Source organism: Chinchilla lanigera, unplaced genomic scaffold, assembly GCF_000276665.1.
Source record: "Chinchilla lanigera isolate Chin_1 unplaced genomic scaffold, ChiLan1.0 scaffold00006, whole genome shotgun sequence".
Classification (NCBI taxonomy): Eukaryota; Metazoa; Chordata; class Mammalia; order Rodentia; family Chinchillidae; genus Chinchilla; species Chinchilla lanigera.
The window spans coordinates 25,472,169-25,492,175 of record NW_004955407.1 but is presented as its reverse complement, the minus strand read 5'-3'; the positions used below and the strand labels follow the sequence as shown (position 1 = coordinate 25,492,175).

At 38.2% G+C, this 20,007-nt stretch overlaps 1 protein-coding gene across 2 annotated transcripts; it reads left to right on the top strand.

The window, feature by feature from the left end:
* Positions 1–1,061: 1,061 nt before the first annotated feature.
* On the top strand, positions 1,062–17,333 carry Mrpl39 (mitochondrial ribosomal protein L39). Of its 2 annotated transcripts, none has more exons than XM_005375586.2 (10): positions 1,062–1,176; positions 2,037–2,243; positions 3,887–4,026; positions 6,014–6,113; positions 6,811–6,878; positions 10,682–10,794; positions 13,944–14,009; positions 15,094–15,247; positions 16,442–16,489; positions 17,230–17,333. In XM_005375586.2, the coding sequence occupies exons 1-10, from the start codon at positions 1,095–1,097 to the stop codon at positions 17,275–17,277; spliced, it is 1,026 nt and encodes a 341-aa protein (XP_005375643.1). In that variant the 5' UTR covers positions 1,062–1,094; the 3' UTR covers positions 17,278–17,333. The 2 variants fall into 2 exon arrangements, with proteins under 2 accessions (XP_005375643.1, XP_013359344.1); XM_013503890.1 differs by lacking the exon at positions 1,062–1,176 and adding an exon at positions 1,221–1,260.
* Positions 17,334–20,007: the final 2,674 nt, after the last annotated feature.

Here is a 20,007-nt window from a genome sequence, read left to right as displayed (position 1 = left end):
AATTTATCCTGGTAAAATGTAGAGTGAATGAAATCTAATCTCGGCTACTTACATTTCTCATTTTCAAAGTGGAAACCCAGATTTAACACTTTCTCTACGCCAATTGGTGAATGTAAAAATCTGGGCCAAGTAGACACAGCTCTGTCTGCTTGGGCCAGGAGGCCTCAGAATTGTGTCTTAGGCTGCACTTCCACCTGCTGGCGGCGGATTCCCATAGCAGCTCACCGCCAGGGACTGGGATGTCTTGCGGGGCGGGCTTGGGCTCAACCTAGAGGTTTATGACGCTTCAGTACAGCCATAGTACCAACCAACTTTGAGTAAAAACACTTCCAGATTTTACTTACCGAATGCTTACTTGATACTAACGTAGCATCCTGGCACGACAAAGGAACTGGGCACAGCTGGAGTTTCTGCAAGGCATCTGTCCACTCATCCGTCCATTCTACAAATATTTAGGTTTGGGGCTCTTGGGGTATGCCAGAGGACAAGATACAGAAAGTCCGCCCCGAGAGGCCTTCATTACGCTCTCTGTACTTTACAGATACCATATAAACGAACTCGGGTACATGGAAAAGAGCTCTACACACTACCGTTTCCTCCAATGTCAACAGGCCTACAAGATAGTGCAGCAAATTAAATGAAGAACCCAGAGCACATCGGCCCTGGCCGGCAACTCTGCAAAACTGAGAGTTCAAACGCGACCTAGGTATCTAGGGTGTGGCCGGCCGGACTGACCGAAAAGCCCCAGTAAACCGTTTTTCCCCAAGCTTTCTCCCTAGACATACTCTCTGCAGGGAGCAAGGCTTTCGGCCCGTCCGCAGAGGGCAATGGCGTGCAGGGGATTTGCCCCTGTAAAGGAGACACTTGCTCCCTCGCGGGTCCCACAAGGTGGCTGCGCGACCGCCCCGCAGACCTGGCAGGTCTAAATCCCCTGACCAGGGACAAATCTTCAGCGCAGCGCGCACGCGCCCCCAACTGGCGGCGTGCAGTCCCGGAGCAGGGTCCGGAATGGAACTGCGCTAGGGAACCTTCGGAGCGCGTTGCTGGTTTCCGGGGGGAGGAGGACAATTGAGGACGTGCGCGCTGCCGTTCCCATGGCCGCCATGGAGGCGATGGCGTCCGCTGTTCGCGGACTGAGGCTTTGGCGGGTTACTCCAAGCGGTGGGGCCAGCCGGAGTGAGTTTCCGCGGGCCGTGGGGACGGAGAATCAAGCGTAGAGAGCGGTGACTGCCCAGATGGGGCCTGGCGGGGACCCAAGAGGTCCGGCGGGTCGAGGAAGGAGGAGCGTTTTCTGCCCGGGCTGTGGCTGCGCCCCGTAGCGGTGTCAGAGGACAGTTCTAGGGGCGAGAGGGGGCCGGGGCGGAGCTTCTGGTGCCGCTGGGAGGGAGCCCGCGTGTCCCTCAAACATGTTGGGATCTCCCCTTGGGGATACTCGTAACTGCCTCGTCAGATCTGATTTGGGGACGGAGCCGGGTGGGGTGGCAGAAGAATTAAGGCGTGTTATGCACACGTACAACTCCCCACGGTGAACGTAATTACTAAGTACTGGAGCCATGTACTGATAAACACAGTTATTTAAAAAACCACTTCCCACCCTAAGATGTTGAGAATTTGGGCACCAGACTTGCTCTTTACTGTAGGTCTTTTGGCCTACCCCAGGACTCTTCCAAACCGACAACTTCGTTCCCCTTTCCAATGATTCTGTTCTGGTTTTGACTTTGCTTCTTGGTTACTTTTGTCCTAAAGCACAGATCGGAATATCATACAGGAAATCGGCGAGAAGCAGATCTGATGTGAACGAGCAAAGTAGTGGCAGGGGTCTGATCTAGCTGCGGTTCTCCCTTGTTGACATTTTAGTTATTATTATTAGAAAGTTGTTTCACTTTGCTTCTGAATGAATTTTTGACGAATGCAAAGTTCTGTTGATTCTTACTCTTTTTCCTTGTTAAGGGAAGATAGTTATAAGGAGCGCAGTGGGGCGGGATTTGGACAGTAAGTTACTCATTTTTTTATCTTTATGTTTAACTTCTCTGCAGGATGTGTAGCAACTTCGCCAGCTGCTCAGCTGTCATTGACTGAAATGACAGAAATGCGGAATGATCTCTTTAATAAAGAGAAAAAAAGACAGTTATCATTAACTCCCCGAACTGAGAAGATTGAAGTTAAACATGTTGGGAAAACTGACCCCGGCACTGTCTTTGTTATGAATAAAAACATTTCAACTCCTTACAGTTGTGCCATGCGTAAGTAACAGTATCAAGATAAAATTTTTACCATTTTACATGAGCTGTGTGGCAGAACTGCTGCAGAGGAGATGCTGTAATTGCTTCCCCAACTTCTCAGAAGTTCTCTTTTCTGTTGTCTGCTCACTGTTCCTTTACTTCTGGAGGATACATACTATGGTTATTGCAAGGTTGGCCTGTAGTGCTTCTGTTGTCCTGGACCTTCCTGGAATCTGGCTGTGTGTAGCATCTTAAAATACTGTCAAGCAGAAGGCCAGACTTGAATGCATTGTTACTGGTGGACTTGTCCTTTGATATAGCTGGAGTAGTTTGCCTTTCAGGTTTCACTAACACGTTCACGATGGGGCCATACATGCTTGACTGTCCCATCACGTGGCTTGTACCAACCAATTGGACTGTCCTATGCCGTCTGATGGTACAGTCATACATGTACCACCTGTTTTGTTCATATCTTAAGAAAGATAATTGTGCCCTGTGTGTGTTTTGGTGTGAAAATCAAAACTCCATACATATTATTTTGATCAAACAATTTGGATGAAGCTTTGATAGAAAGGATAGTATTTAAATTAGAAAGTACCCCAAAGTACATGTCATGACTAGCTGCTTTATTTAAATTTTTGGAAAGCTTAGTAATGATTTCTTTTAAATATTCAGCAATTTTAGCAATTAAGAAGGGCTAAGGAGTGTATGTCTTCTCAATCTTCTCCTTCGGCATTTGAGTTAGCACTTATGATTATTATTTATTTGATTTTTAAATATTTCTTAAACCTCTTGTATGTGATAGGTATACAAGAGAAACTTCAGGATGTTATCAACACCAAGCATGATACGTATCATGTGTAGAGGTGTAGTTTCTGAGGTACCTGCAGCATCATCTCTCCTTGTCATTCATACCTTCCGTCATTCAGCACCTGGTACATTCTAGTATTCTGTTTTCTGTCTTTATCTGTACTCTGTATTGTTATAGTCTATATTTATCTAGCACCTGTTATATTCTAGGCCTGGTGCTAGGCTCTGGGAATACTAAGGGGTGGAGTTTATGTAGTGGCTAATAATTTAGACATTATTATTTGAATATTTTTGTATCTGTGTACTTGCAAGACATCAGGGTTAGAGCTATATTCTAGGGCCATAAAGCAGACCAGAGCTAAATGACTTTTATATGCATTTGTATTCCTAATTAAAAAATGATAGCCACAGTATTTGATTTGAATCCATGTCATGAGAGTAAGATGGTTTGGAAATAAAATCCCAAACAATCTAGAACAGATGAATGTGGGTGTGTATTAATATAGTTTTCCTTTTCTTCTAAGTTTTGTGTCCATCTATCTAAATATATCCATGTTGCTGCTCTCTGAATATTTCAGTGTAGCTCTTGGCAGATTGTTTCATTAATAATTGACAACTTAATTTCAAACTAAACTTACCCTTAATGATTTTTATAAATGGTTTGAGTAATTTTGTTCATAATCAATAATACCTTGAATGTGTTAAGTAGTTTTTTGTTATAACACTTTTCTACTGCAAAAGACAATCTCAAGAATTTTGCTTTTTTTATTATCTTACTTCCTAATGAAGCATTGTTTAAATTTTTACTTTGGGTTTTGTTAGATGTAGATCATCAATGAATTTTAAATTTCTAGATTTAAGTGAATGGTACTGCAGGAAGTCTATTCTGGCTCTTGTGGATGGACAACCTTGGGACATGTATAAACCTTTGACCAAGTCCTGTGAAATTAAATTTCTTACATTCAAAGACTGTGATCCAACAGAAGTGAATAAGGTATTTGTCTCTACCTTCTAACTCCCTCAGTTTTTTCTGTTTTTATTAAAACCTATTTTGTATGTAGTATATAGCATGTAAAAATATGGTGAAGATCATATGCTGCACTGTCCTAGATAGGCAGTGTTTTATTTGTTAGATTAGAAGATACTGTAATTCAGAAGATACCAGTGGCATCTACTTCTCTGTTTGGGATTGAGGCACCTGTATGACTTACCTTTTACTTTCATGACTGCTCAGCTTACATTTATTGATAACCTTCCTCTAGGTTGCTGGAGATTACATTCCCACTACTGCTACTTGAACTGTCCTCTCTGGGTGATTTCAGTAACTTCTAAAAATTCTCTTCTGGCTGGGGATATAGCTCAGTGGCATAAGCACCTGCCTGGCAAGCACAAGGTCCTGAGTTCGATTTCTGGTTAAAAAAAAAATTCTCTTCTGTTCTCTCCACCCATTTTTTATTAAGAGTTTTATTAAGTGACTTGAAAGTATTGCTTCTTTCCCCTAAAGAACTTCCCTGCCTGATAATGTTCACGTATCCTGCCAGGTTCCGGGTAGTGTGCCCAGCCTGCCTTCTTTGCTGAGCCCCCTTCCCCCAGCCTTGTCTCTTCATCCTTTCTGTACTGTGCTCATCAAGAGCCCTGGACATTAGCGGTTTATGCTGTACCATCTCCTTGCTCTCATAGATGCTCCTCTGTCAATGCTGAGCATTTTCTTTCCCTTAGGAAATTTGTGTATCATCTCTCCTTCAGTTGAAATGCCGTCTACTTTGTGCAGCCTGATAGCTTTCTCTTTGTCAGAATTTTGAGAGTGTGGCAACACTGTCTCTAGATAGAGTATTTTAATTTTGTGTTGTAACATAAATTGTTGAAAGTGTTTGATTCTTGGTTCTGTGAAGCTAGTAACCATTTCCTTACTGGACCTAGTACTTCACTTACATACTATAGTGTTTAGTAGATATTTGTTGAAATGAAATACTTAAGAAATGATAGAAATGGTAATATTAGCAGGCAACATCGAGTAATTATTATATATCAGACACTGTTCTAGATGACTTACATAGGTAGTTATTAACTTAATCTGCATGCCAACTCTCCAGAATGGGTGCTGTTCTCCTTATTTTTGTTGTAAGTAAACTCACAGAGGTTCCACAGCTTGATCAAGGTTACTAGTTCAGGAAGTGATGGAATCTGGATTTGAACCATGGTGTTCTGACTAAAGTAAAACATTTAAAAACATTTAATGAAGTGGGATGGATGAAGTATATTTTGCTCCTTGTCTTTAAGGCCTAGGATTATACTTATTTCTATAAATATAATGGGATTTTATAGAATACACAATGGAGCAGTCTTTGCCATATGCAACCAAATTACCCACTTCTGTAGTCCTCATGTGGAGAAGAGTTTAGAAGGTCAAGTGCGTAGAGGGTTGGCAGTAAGGGGAGTTAGGTGGTCAGGTGTGGTGAAGTCTTACGTTTCTCTTTTTGTCTCTGAGAAGGGCATTTCATGGATGCCTCAGCCATGTCCATGCATCAAAATGTGCTAGGAAGGTGAAGGCCCTGTAGGTGGGGAGGCTGCTTTGAGTAACTTGAGTGATGTTGGGTATAGGGCAGAGTCATAAATAATTCTTATGACTTGAATTTTCGTTACCATATTTATAAATGGTATATAAATAAATATTAATATATCTTAGTTTAGCACGTTTCTTAAGAATTTAACTTTATCCAGGGTTAAAAGTGAACACTGTCAGATACTAAAACTACCTATTTGTTGATACCAATTTGAACATCTGATATGTTGCACAGAAGCATTGCTAGTATTTGCTGTTGCTGTTGTTGGGAGAGGTCATCTCATAGCTTGATAGTAGCTATTGCTCCCTGCTGAGAATGGACAGATATTTGAAAAATCATGCCCAAGCCAAAAGTTAACTTAATGTTGTGGAAACTTCGCGAATCTTTGTGTTATGTTTTTGTATACTTTTCCTCCAGGCTTACTGGCGCTCTTGTGCCATGATGATGGGCTGTGTCGTGGAGAGGGCATTCAAAGACGAGTATGTGGTCAGTTTGGTCAGAGCTCCAGAGGTGCCTGGTAATGTACATATGTAACTAGAGACGCTTCCTGTATTCCTTAAATATTTTGATACCTAATTGTGGTGGTATACAGAATTCATTTCTATTTTTATCTAATATAAATTACCACTCTATGTGTTTCATTTATTATAGGTAACAAAATTCATCCTATTATGAAATAATGAAGTAATTTTTAGAAGTCAATAATCAAATTAGTGGGAATATTTCTTTAAGTATGGATTTCATAGAATTTTAGTGTCGCAGTGCTGATTTCTTACCATTTTGAACCTTTAATTCTACACTGGACATGTGGCAAAGGAAATGGGCACCTGAGTACATTGCTGGGAATTGCTGTGCTCAGGTGCTACCGCTCCACCGGAAGTGTCCGTGATTCTGGTAGGGATACCACTTCGATGAGGTGGAAGGATACAGATTTTGTAATTTTGTTGAACTACAATTTCTTACCATTATGTGTACTAGGATCACATAGGTTATTTTTTTTTTAAAGTATATACACCAAAAATATCTGAAAGATGCTCAAGAAATGAGGTGATAGTGCTCTGGTAAGCAGCTGGGATCGTGGCAACAGTTTTATAATTTGTAATGTTGGGAGAGGTTGCTAACTTGATTTCCTGGTCTAAATATTCATGTTGCAAATGAGTAAGCTCCTGCCCTAACAGATTTGACTTTGCTTTTTATTTTGGTTGGATTTACAGTAATTGCCGGAGCCTTTTGCTATGATGTCGTTTTGGATAAGAGACTGGATGAGTGGATTCCAACAAAAGTAAGTAGAATATTAATTTTGTAGTCTAACCTTTCTCTGAAAATGATTCCTTCCCTGTTGTTGAATGTACTGTACACTGAGGAACTTAAAAGAATCTACCTACCTATCTTTCTGTCGTTGCTTTTTCAGCATATATATTTAAGACAGACTCAAGGTGAGGGTATTCGCAGCAACATATCTGATGTCTTTTATGTCCTGTTTGGCTTTTTCTTGAAGTGCCAACTTTTCTTAAGGTAGTGGTTTTCAAGATGCTGGGGTAACTCTTGGTTGATGTGGTGACAGATGGATTAGATCCGTACCGATTTCAATCCCCACAGCACAGTTTGAAAAGCACTGCCTTAAATTATTTTAGTGTGTTGCATGCTCAGAGATCCCTCTGCGCACAAAGGTTATGCGAAAGGGGATGACGTAAAGAATAAACTGCAAAAGCTAACACAGATGGCAACAAAATAAACTCTTTGTGAATGCCTGCCTTCATAATAAGGGTGCTTCTTATTGGTCAGAGACTTGAGTCGCAAGAGGACCTGGCTACCACCGACAGTTCACATCAGTTGTCTAGGAGGTAGGGTTACTGATGGTTATGAGAGACCGAGCCTGGAGGCTTAGTTATGATTGGGGAGGATGAGCATGGACCTAATTCTTTTTTTTTTTATTTTATTTTAAGGATAAAAGGAGGGAAACATTAACAGACATACAACATTTTACAACATATCACAAGCACAATACAGACAATACAGAGTTACAAACAAAGTGGTAGGGAATTAACAATGGTGGTTGTATTACATATTGATATCTTCAAAGTGGCTTCTCATGAAAACAGATATAGACATGCAATACTGGTCAACCAAAGACTCATTGACAGTTTCTTTCAGCATAGAAACAGCAGATAGAAGAACAACCATGTTATCTATCCTGTATATATATACATACAAAATTTCTCCTTCTTTCCCTTCTCTTTTCCCACATCCCAGAAGCCCTTTACTCTTTGGTGGTTTCCTATCATTTCACAGTGTCTATCATACCTCCGAGTTTGAATTAACTCTTTCAAGTTTTACACTAGTGACACAATGCGGTGCTTGCACATGTATGTTTGATTTATTTCACTTATGAGTATGGTCTCTAGTTGTGACCATTTAAATATAAAGGACTCGAGTTTATCTTTCTTTACAGCTGAGTAATATTCCATTATATAAAAGTACCATAATTTTCTTATCCAATCCTCAGTGGATGGACATTTGGGTTGCTTCCACATTTTAGCAATTACAAATTGTGCTGCTATGAACATAGGTGCACATATATCACTGTGATATGATGTTTTTAGATCTTCTGGGAAAATACCCAGCAGGGGGATAGCTGGGTTGAATGGGACCTCTAAACCTAGTTTTCGGAGGAATCTCCAAACTGATTTCCACAGTGGTTTCACCAGTCTGCATTCCCACCAGCAATGGAGAAGGGTTCCTATTTCTCCACAGCCTCGCCAGCATTTGTTATTGGTTGATTTCTTAATGCTAGCCATTCTTACTGGGGTAAGGTGGAATCTTAGTGTTGTTTTAATTTGCATTTCTCGAATGACTAATGATGTTGAACATTTTCTCATATATTTATTTGCCGTTTGTATCTCCTTGTCTGAGAAATGTGTGTTCATCTCAGCTGCCCATTTTTGGATTGGGTCTTTGAATTTGGAGGGGCTGAAATTTTTTAATTCTTTATATGTTCTAGATAGAAGCCCTTTGTCTGAGGGACAATCAGCTAAAATTTTTTCCAAGTTTGTGGGTTTTCTTTTGACTCTGCTAGTGATTTCTTTAGATGTGCAGAAACTTTTCAGTAGGATGAGATCCCACTTGTTGATTCTGGACCTAATTCTTAATTAAGTGAAAGTGTATGTTATGAATTTGGGAGTCTGGAGATCAAAAAAGTGGGAGGAAATATAGCATACCATTTTACTAATTTCATTGTACTGTTTTTTACATTTCAATATTTCTGAAAATAGAATTATCTTATAGTGCATACCAACTAACGGTTATAATTGGTAGTGTTTTTTCTTAGTGTTACATCTTAGATTTAGTAGTTATTAAAATCAAAGATTCTGGAGTCAGGAAAGGTCAAGCTTTAAATTCTGCCTTTGGAAGTTACTTCTTCTTAATCTTGCACTTTACTTCACATGGAGAAGAGGAGAAGAGGGAAACAGGAAGGATGGAGAGAAAGAGAGAGGGAAGAAGAAGGAGAGATGGGGCAGAGAGAAGAGGAGCTCTGGTTGTTATGCTGAGTTCTTATCAGTATAACTTTTTCCTTTTCAATTGTGGTCCCAAATTTAAAAACAGATTTTCACTTTATTAGAAGTAGAGTAAAACTACTGAGATCAAGATCTGTTATCAGTGAAACTTGCTGCCTCTTTTTTTCCTTTTTTTAACATAAAACTTTTAAAAAAAAATGTCCTAGCTGATAGAGGCTCCATGCATTGGGTGGGTGACGCAGGGAAAGCAGGGAAGAATTACGTTGAATGGTGCTTGTATTATCCACAAGTACAGATTTTTAAAGTATTGCGTTATCCCATTAAGATGGAAAAGTCCTTTCATGTGAAAATATCTAATGAGAAGCTTATGAAATCTTATTACGAAAATTATTAAGTAGTAGTACTTGACCTTTTCTATATTAGTAACAATTTATAATATGAAATTGAATTATACATTTTTATTTAAAATCTCAAAAACATAGTGTATATTATTAATTATTGTAATTATGTAAAATTGATCATTAAACAAATTTTTTTATTTTAAAGAGAAAAGAACAGAAACATTAACAAACACAAAGATATAGAACAACACAAAAACAATAAAAAAGTGATACAGAATTTCTAACAAGGTGATAGGAAATTAACAATGGTTGTTGTATTACATATTGTTATCTGCAAATTGGTTACTCAGATAACCAGATATAGGCATATATGATTGATCAAACAATTAAACATGAACTAAACAGAAATTTATAATACTGAGCATATGCTTTATTTTGTACAAGACCAGTGATGATTCAGCATTTCTATTGAACCTTTCTTAGTTATGAAAACAATAATTTTATTCTCCTTTCATTGAATAAACTGTCTTAGTGTAAACACATTTTATGTCTTGCTATTTACTAGCATTTTTATTTTGTTACATTGTAGTTTTTAATAAATATAAGCCTATATAATTTGGATGAAATGTTTCATTAAAATTATTTGTAAGCTTATCTTTAATACATTTTTTTTTTTGAGACAGTGTCTCATTGTGTAGCTCAGGCTGGCCTTGAACTCATGGCGGTCCTCCTGCCTTAGCCTCCTGAGTCCTGGGATTGCTGATGTGTGCCACCATACCTGGCTATAATAACTGCTATTAATGCAGGACAATAATATTTTTACATTACTGAGGATTCTGCCTTTGCCTTTGCACTGAACTATACCTGCAGCCTTTTAAAATTTTTTTAAAATTTTGGGACAGAGTCTCATTTTACCAAGTTGCCTGGGCTGGGCTTGAACTTGCTATCTCCCTGCCTCAGCCTCCCACATTGTCAGGATAACAGGTATGTGCCACCACACCTGGATAATAATATTCCAATTTTAGGTAAATTACAAGCTTTATAGCTTACAGAGTGGGAGATGTATGTGGTCTAAATATTCAGTTATTGCAAATTAGTAACTTACTCTTCCAACAAATTTGCTTTTCGCCTTTTAGTTGGATACACAGTACTAAGCCTACAACTTTATCTGACTTATGAAGACATGGTGTTAGGTAAATCACTAAAGGTTAATACTTTTCATTTTTAAGGAGAACCTACGTTCCTTCACAAAAGATGCTCATGCTTTAATTTACAAAGATCTGCCATTTGAAACTCTGGAAGTTGAAGCAAAAGTGGCATTAGAAATATTTCAACACAACAAGTAAGTGTTAGCTTAATTTAAAGCAAGCTTAAACCTCTCAGTATTATGTGTAATGACAAAAACTTAGCTTTTTAGGATTTTTATACTTGAGGTACATATACCATTTTGTTTTCTTCTCTGAGATCCCTTTTTCTACACTAGTCTGTTCTCTTTTGTTTATCTTATTGTTGATTTTAATTTAAAAAATGATCCCCTCACAGTTAGCAATTTCCACACTTTGATTTCTCTGTTTTCTAGGCCAGCTCTTCACTTTATATCAACATAGTAGTGTGCTTCCCCTTTTACTGTCCATGCCGAAGCGATAACATACTAGAGTGCTGTATTATTTTGCTCACTTGCCAGCCTTTCTGTTCCATTCTTCCACTCTAACTGGAAAGGATAAGATTGAAAATGCAAGCAGTTGGAGTTGACAGCAGAGGAAAATGTGTACGTGGTTAGGTCTTAGTCTTCTGCATATAAATTAAAATATATATAAATCTATTTGATGGAGTTTTCTTTGTCAGCATTTTATTTATTTATTTATTTTTTGGGGGGTTTTTCTCTGGTACTGGGAACCAAACTCACGACCTTGCGCTTGCCAGGCAGGTGCTTTGCCGCTGAGCTAAATCCCCAGCCCTTTTGTCAGCATTTTAAATCCTACCTGCTTCTCAATTCTCTTTTCCAATCAGAGAATGTCTAGTTCACCTTCTGCTACTAGTTGTAAGAATATAAACTAAATTTTAATATTAATCTAATAGAAAATTAGTACTACTTAGAAACATAAGTACTGTAGTCTGAAGCCAAAATACACACTTGCAAATTGTTAAAGCTTATATGTAAGAATTTTTTTTAGGGGGGCTGGGGATTTAGCTTAGTGGCACAGCGCCTGCCCAGCAAGTGCAAAGTCATGAGTTCAATCCCCGGTACCAGAAAAAAACCAAAAACCAAAAAAAAAAGAATTTCTTTTAGGTATATAGAAATTGAATCATAAATTTGCATAGAGATAGTTTCATAGGGATAGTCATAAGTATGTTCTTGAATTAGTTCATAGAGTCTTCTCTGCTCATATTGCCTGGCGTTCCTCAAAGGAGTATGGCTCACAATATTCTTCCATAAGACAGTTATTTACATGCTGAGAAAAGTACACTGTATTCAGCTGTTTGGAGAAGAGTTGGGAAAAAATTTACTCACTGAAGTGTAGGGTATACCAAAGCATTTTGCAGTATATCCTGGAAGCAACGTACTAAGAAATGAGTAGAAATATATCATTGTAAAGTACTGGTAGTGCCGTAGAATCAAAGCACCATTTACAGTATTGATTAAAAAATTCCTTGGATTATCAACTCATCAAATCACTTTCTGACAAAAGTCTAGGCATATGCTCTCTAACAGAAATATATGAGCCATACCTGGTAATCTGAGCAACAACTCTGAAGATAATATGCAATATGACAACCACTATTGATTTCCTACCATCTTGTTTTGAAATTCTGTATCATTGTAATGCTTTTTTATTCTATTTAAAATAAAAAAGAATTTTCAAAAAAAAAATATATATATGAGCCATGAATATAATTTTAAAATGTGTAGTACTACATTTAAAAGTCAAAAGAAAGGTATAATTAACTGTAATAAGAAATTTTATTTAAGCAATATATTTAAAATATAATTTCAACATATGATCAATATTAAAAATTGCTGATGCTGTCTTGTATTCTTTTTCATAGTAAGTCCTCAGAATCTGGTATGTATTTTACATTTAAGGCATACTTTACGTAGGACTATGCACATTAAAATGCTCCATAGTTATATTACTGGACAGTATACTTTCAACTTCCATTCTCCCTCTCTCTCTTTACTTGTATATATTTTTGGTACCAGGAATTGAACTCAGGACCTTGCACTTTCCAGGCAGGTGTTGTGCCGCTGAGCTATATCAGTGGCCATTCTCTATATGTTGAAATTTCACTTTACTCCACGTAAATATTCAAGTCTGGTGGGGACTTCTGGGACTTAGATAAATTTAGCTGTCATGTGGCAGGATGAAGAAGACAGTTCTGGAGGACGAAGAGTGTTGGGCTGTGGTGGTGAGTTAGTGATTGAGCCTCTCTGTTTTAGAGGGAAAGGCGGGAACCTTTAGAAGTTTTGGCTCACAGGGGACAAAAGTATCTCTTGGGGGTGCATCAGGAGAGACAGTATTGAGGGCATTGGCCCGCTATGTAACGCATGGGGACTGTGGCAGACGGGATGGCCGTCAGTGGATGTTTTTGATGAACTAGTGCTTCCTGCCCATGGCCTGCCATTGTGCTCACGCAGATGTGGTCACATGTATGTGCACACTTGTACTTGTTTAGCGTGCTGGGCTAAACAGACAAGGTTCTTCATAGTGAGTAGTAGAGTCCTGATCTGAATGTGGGCTCTGCAGCTCGACTTGTGCTGTCAGTTATCCTGACAGAACTGACAGATTTGAGAGATATTAGGCTGTAGAATTGATAGGCCTTGGGGGTGAATTTAATGCGATGAGAAGAGGTATGGTGTAAAAGGAGGAAATGGCCCTGCTGTTTCACTTGGACGTGGTTGTTTGGTGGAGTCATACTGATAGGACATTTCGGAATAAGAACAAGTTTAGTGTGAAAAGAAGGAAATAATCTGTTTAGTGTGGAACTTTGGAGGATTAAGGTATTTGTGGACCAGCCTAGTGAGTGTATAGAAAGGTTTTGGATACACAGTTCGGGACATGGAAGAGCTAGGTGAGTTAGAGGCAGAGAAGATACAACTGTGTAAGTAGGAGCTAAAGCTTGTCGATCAAGGAGTTAGCCTGGAGGGGGTGCTTAGTGTGAAAAGAGTGTCCAGGATGGAATCCTTAGAGGGTGGAGGAGAGCAAGAGTGGCTGGGAGATAAATAGGCTGTGGGAGGGAATGCCTCCGGCCTGTGGAAAGCGCTCTGTGCAAAGCAGCGGTGAGCTGTGGTATGAAGAAAACGCGGACTGAAAAGCGCCCATTGGGTCGGCCCCAAGCAGGCCCTGCTAACTTTGGTGTGGAGTTCTAGGGCGGTGAGGATGGGCAGCTCCAAGTGAAACCACAGCTGAAGAGGAGAAAGTGAGGCGTCTTAGACACTTTTTTTAAAAAATATATTTAGAGTTAAAATTTTTTTTCTACACTGCTTTTTAGGTACAAAATAGATTTTATAGAAGAGAAGGCATCTCAGAACCCTGAGAGAACAGTCAAGCTACACAGGTAAATAAACTCCCCCACAATGGCTGATATGCTAATTTACAGTGAAGTTTAGCATTATTGTTACCTTAGAGAAGTCTATGACTGAAATAGATGAGTTTTTACTGTATTTTATTGTTCTTACTATCTTGTTTTCTGGTGCTATGTTCAATTTTTTGACATAGCAGTAAAAGGAAACTTTAATTATCTTTAGGAACAGTTGTGCTTTCTGGTCTTCATTTTATTATTTTTATTCATTTTGAGAGTTGAAAAATGATGTTTAAAATCGAAATTTTTAAGAGTTAGTTTTGAAATTATGGGAGATATTTATTGTTACATAAATTCAACATGATAGTACTTTGAACAAGAATATGAACACTAATTAGAGATTACTACTTTATGTTACATCAAAGTTGAATTGGAATATACTGTCTGTCCTGAGAAACTATCTTGCATATAACAATATGTAGAACAATAACCATTGATAATTTCCTAGCACTTTGTCTGTAATTTGGTAAGCTCCCCCTATTATTATGTTATCCTTATTTTACTCTTTAAAGTTAAAAAAAAAAGGAATATACTGTCTGATTCATGGGTGAGAAAGGTCCGCTGCTTATGTCAACATTCTTCTATATGGAGCAAATCCAAGTACAATGCCTTATATAAAAATGACTTTATGGCCTGAATCTATTTTCTCAGCTATATTTTCTTCACTTGGACATAACTTTGTTTCCTCTTGAAACTGCTCTTTATTTCAGGACACCAGCTGTCCTGAGTACTGAATTCTAAGCCACTGTAACAGGTTATTGCAAGATTGTAGGTTTTCAGTGTTAGACAGTTAGCTGTCATCAGTAGCATGATGTATTCCATGACTCTTCAAAACTTTAAACTTACCTAAACGTTGATTAAGAGAAGGGTTCACTTGGTGTGATTTTCAAAGTTTAGCAATTTAACTTGAGGCTGTATGCCAGGGGTTGTTACAGATAGAATGGAGCCATAAGATTGTTCTTGAGTGGGACATAGTGGCAAAGAGAGTAATTTCTTTTCTAACCAATCAAAAATGATTTGATGTTGAGGTTTTGTTTGTTTACCTTTTAAATCAAATCAGAATCGGAGACTTCATTGATGTGAGTGAGGGTCCTCTTATTCCACGAACGAGCGTTTGTTTCCAGTATGAAGTGTCAGCAGTTCATAGCCTTCAACCCACTCAGCCACGTCTTGTTAGAAGATTCCAGGGCCTGTCCTTACCTGTTCACTTAAGAGTAAGTAAAGGGTAAAGTTCTAGGTTTTTGCGATTTGGGATGAGATTGTAGATTGGATTTTATACCAGCTTGAAGGATATAAATTTTAATTTTCCTTAAGTTGTGTGCCATTAATATTTTGTAAACTTGAGTTTATGATTAAAAACAAATTTGCCTAGGATATAAAAGCTAATTCACAAAAGGAACAATTGTTAAAAACATAAAATCAAATTGAGATACTACTTTTACTTTTTAGATTAGGATGAGGGTGCATTGAGGGGACATTGGAATGCATATTGGTAAGACCTTTCTAGAGTACCTTTGACCTAACGTTTGGCATGTCCTTCCCCTAATTTTAATGATATATTCATGACTCAGGGCCTGTTCTTCTTCCATATTGGATAAGTCCCAACCCCTTACCCTGTTTCACAAAGGCCTGCATTTTCTGGCCCTGCCTGCCTTGGTCTCTGCTCCAGCTGTTCATTCTGGCTGAGTAGGGTAAACGTACCATACTGGGCTTTCTCTAGAAGGATTTGCACATAGATAGTAATTTTGTTTCAGGTTGTCTGAGCTTATTCTGAAATAGTCCCTGGATCATCCGTATGCCTCAATATTGCCTTCAGTTGCTTAATGAAATTGATATGGTCATTGTCACTTTACCATTTTCACTAATGAATTCTGATAATCCTTTGCTACATAAGACTTAAGAATTGAAGAAATTGGCTCTATCATTTTTCTGTGGTCTTTATTGTTTCTGTTTATTCTTGCAATTTGCTAAATCCTCTGGGTCTGCCAGTTTCAGAGTGAAGATGTCACAAGTAGTTCCTAATGAACCTCTTGTGATAGCTTAGGATTTAAAGAATAACCTCTAGTACATTGAAATTGGCTGTTTAGAGAAAGAATTGCAGACTTTGGCAAAGTGGGACACATTTTTACCTTCCGTTAGGAAGAATGTCTTTTATGATGGAAATGATGGAAAGGAATAAAAGAGGAAGAACGATGTTTTCTGTGCTTAGTCTTTTTTCCTTAAATGCCAATAGAGCAATTGTTCTGTGTATGCAGTACCTGTTTTCCCTAGTAATTTCATTTTTATAACCAGTTAGTCACATCAGTGCTTCTAGCTTTTTATTTACTTGTTTTCTTTAAAAAGCTATATAAGAACGCAATCCTTTTTAACTTTTCTGCTTTGATTCTCAACAAATCTTTTCTATTCAGGCACATTTTACCATATGGGATAAGCTATTAGAAAGATCTCGGAAAATGGTAAGTATTTTCTTCTTTCTGTGCAGAAATTTTCATTAAAATTAACAACAACCAAGGGGATGGGGGGGTAGTATCTTGACTCAGTAGCCAAGTTAGTGTTGTGACTGTTTGTTTATCCCGGAGCTATACTGGCAAAAGTAGAGTTGTAATTTGGTAACTCTCTTTTGATTTTGTTAATAGCATGGAAATAACATTGTAGAACTTGAATGGAAATGAGACTATTACTGTATAATAGTACTAGATTTTAATTATTGTATTGGTATTAACTACGTCTTAGGACAGTTTTTTAATAAACTTAATGTACACTTAAAAGATTATAATTTGTCAGATTTTTAAAGCTGCCTTGACTCTTAATAGTAATTGTGTAAATACTCTGTAACACTGGATTTGAATATTTATGTGTCTGTAGTTAATTCTGTCTTAGCATTGTATTTCACAAGTAGGACTGATTATATTTCTTGACTACAGCATCATTATATCATAGGCTAAGTATTCTCCTTCACCTTACTTTTTCAGATAGCTGTCCTGTATAACTTGATCTAGTGTATTCTTCCATCTCACCCTAACTTCCCATGACTGTACGCTAATCAAGCTTCTAGTTATTACTGTTATAATAATTATTGTTGAAGGAAAAAGACAAAATGTTGTCATAACAGGACTGTGGGAGGAATTAAGCTGGTGGCTAAGGGGTAAAATTGAAAGTATTTATTAGAGAAATAAAGCTGTTCATGTTTTTACAGGTAACTGAAGATCAAACTAAACCAACAGAGGAAAGTGCATCTACCTAAAAACTTTTAAAAATTTAAATGTGTACAGTAACTTAAAATAAAAGATTTTAATATAATATCTGTGTGTACTTACAGAAATTAACTGTTCCTGTCCCCAAGATTGATAGTAATCTTTGCTTTTTGTTTTCTCCAAAGGGTAAAAAAATTTTTATGTTGCTCACAATAAAAATTTCATATAGAAACAACCCTTCCTTTCCTGCTCCACAGTTGCAGTACTTCATCATGTTTTCTTTTTCCTACATGTACGTATACAGATACAATTTCAACACAATAAGTAAGGTCATACTATATTTGTTGTTTACATTTTTCAACTATTTAAAACAGGAGTGCAGTAAACAGCTTTCTGCAAATGGCACGTGTTTGTAAATGGAATCTGGTGTTATCTAAGTAGTTAATATGCGCTGGGCTTTGCGCTGAGTCCTTCATGTGGAGCTTTTTAATTCTCACAACAGCTTATTGAGAAGATGTTTCCATTTCATAAAGGAGGAAACAAAGCATAGAGTTTGAAAGTGGCAGAGCTGGAATTTGAATGCAGGCAGTTTTACAAACATGCTCTTATATACTAGTATATACTGCTTTATAACTTTATAGGTATAGATTGCTGGTGGTAGGTTTACCTACTGATGCTACCAGGTGCTGGTCTCCAGAAAGTTTTGCCAAATGCTGTTCCTTGCAGCAGTGTCTGTGAGTGCCTGTTTGTCCACAGTTTTTTTTTTTAGGGTTCTCAGTGGCAGTTCCAGGGGTAACTCCAAAAGAGAGTGCAGGAGTGTACTGAACTGGGTTTTCAGGGAGGGTTAGTGGGACAGGCTTAGGCGGTGGTGGCGTGAGGCGACAGGGAGCATGAGATTTGGGAAGTGAGAGTAGCAACAGCTGAATGGCAATAACAAGGGTTGAGGTTTTGTCATGAGAAGCAAAGCTGTACCTGGGTACCGTGGGTCCTAGCAGAGTGCGAAGGTGGCAGCAGGATGCGGGAGTCAGACCGTAACTGTTCCCAGAGTTTAGGCAGTCGGGAGCAGCCATTCCTGGAACACAGGCTGCTGGCGGCAAACGGGTCAGACATACCAAAACCATTTTGGAATTTATCTTGCTGTTTGATTTTTTTTTAAAAATTTTATGGAAAAAAGGTAAAACAATTTCATAATAATAGAATAACAATAGGTAATACATTGCATGTTGGTATCTTTAAAGTAGCTGTTTGGAGTACAAGACATGGGCATTAGAATTTCTCTAATCGATATTAACACAAACCTTGTTCAGTGAGCTAAGAGACACTCACAGTATAACTGAGTTGTATTTTTTTTTCCCTTCTATCCTTTCCTCTTTTCCCCCATCCTAGACCCTTTTTCTTTTTGAACAATTTCTTCCCATTGACAATATCTATTGTGTATATTTTAGACCTTATTTACTCTTTTCGTTTCTCACACCAGGGAGACAATACGATATATACACAAGTGAGACTGATTTATTCCACTTATGAGTATGGTTTCAAGTTGTATCCATTTACCTATAAATGGGTAAATTCTCAAATTGATCCTTCTGTATGGCTGAATAGTACTCCATTGTATAAAAAGACCACATCTCAGGTGATGTTGCCCACACTTTTGACCAAGCTTTGATTGTAGGTCTTAAAATATTTTACCAAAATGTTTCTTCCTGTTTTAGTCTGAACAGGCTTTCTGGAGCTGGCACAGACTTCCCCTGAATATCTTATTTTTTCCTGAGTGAGATTTGTTTTATTTCCTAGAGTTCATAAAAGCCTGTTTCTTGCTGAATAGTTTCATTTTGTTGGGATTCATTTTAGGATCCTTCCTAAGGGGAAAATGTGTAAGAGGAGAGCCTTTGCATATTGTAAACTTCTTTTCTTGCACTTGCATTTGATCAGCTCTTTACTTGATATAAAATTCTAGATTGAAAAATGACTGAAGGCTTTGAAAGGAGCTCTGTTATCTTCTATCATCTGATATTGCTAAAAAGAAACCTGAAAGCTCTACACCCCTACCTTCTGAACACTGCTTGGACTGTATTATTTGCAGTGTTGTAAACTTGTGAGAGTCCAAATCTATAGCTAGATCTCTTCAATCAATTCTGCTTGGCATTTAGTAGGTCTTTTCAATTTTTAGCATCTTTAGGTATAGGCAGTCTTGTATTTTACCCTTCTTTTTGTGGTGGTTAGTGTGGAGGGTCAACTTCATTGGCTTTTACCTGGGAGACTGGAGGAAGACATTCTAGATGTGTCTGGGTCGGGTATGGTCTTGGGGGGTCTGTGTCTAGTCCATTGCCTTCTTTATGACACTTCTCTGCTCTGCATCTGGCCACCGTGACTTAAGCAGCTTTGCTCTGCCATGCCCTGCTGTTTCTACCTTGTAGCCTATTGACCAAGGACTCAATCTTCTGAAGTTATGAGCTAAATTAAATCTTTACATTATGGGTGTTGGGTGTTGTATCCCTGCAGTGGGAAAGCTTGCTGAGTAGAGAAACTATCACAAGTTGAATTGTTGCTGTGACTGTACCTGACCATATGGTTTAGAAGCCTTTGGAATTGGTTTGCAAGAGGAATTTCGAAAGATTTGGAGATGTGGGCTAAACAAGCCTTAATGCTGCAAGTAGAGCCTAATGGGTGATTCTGTTCACAGTACTGACAATAAATGCAGGAATGCAAACCTTGAAGGCCAGGCTCAGGAGGACTCAGTTCAGAATAAGGACTTCATTGACGGTTGAAATACAGGCTTT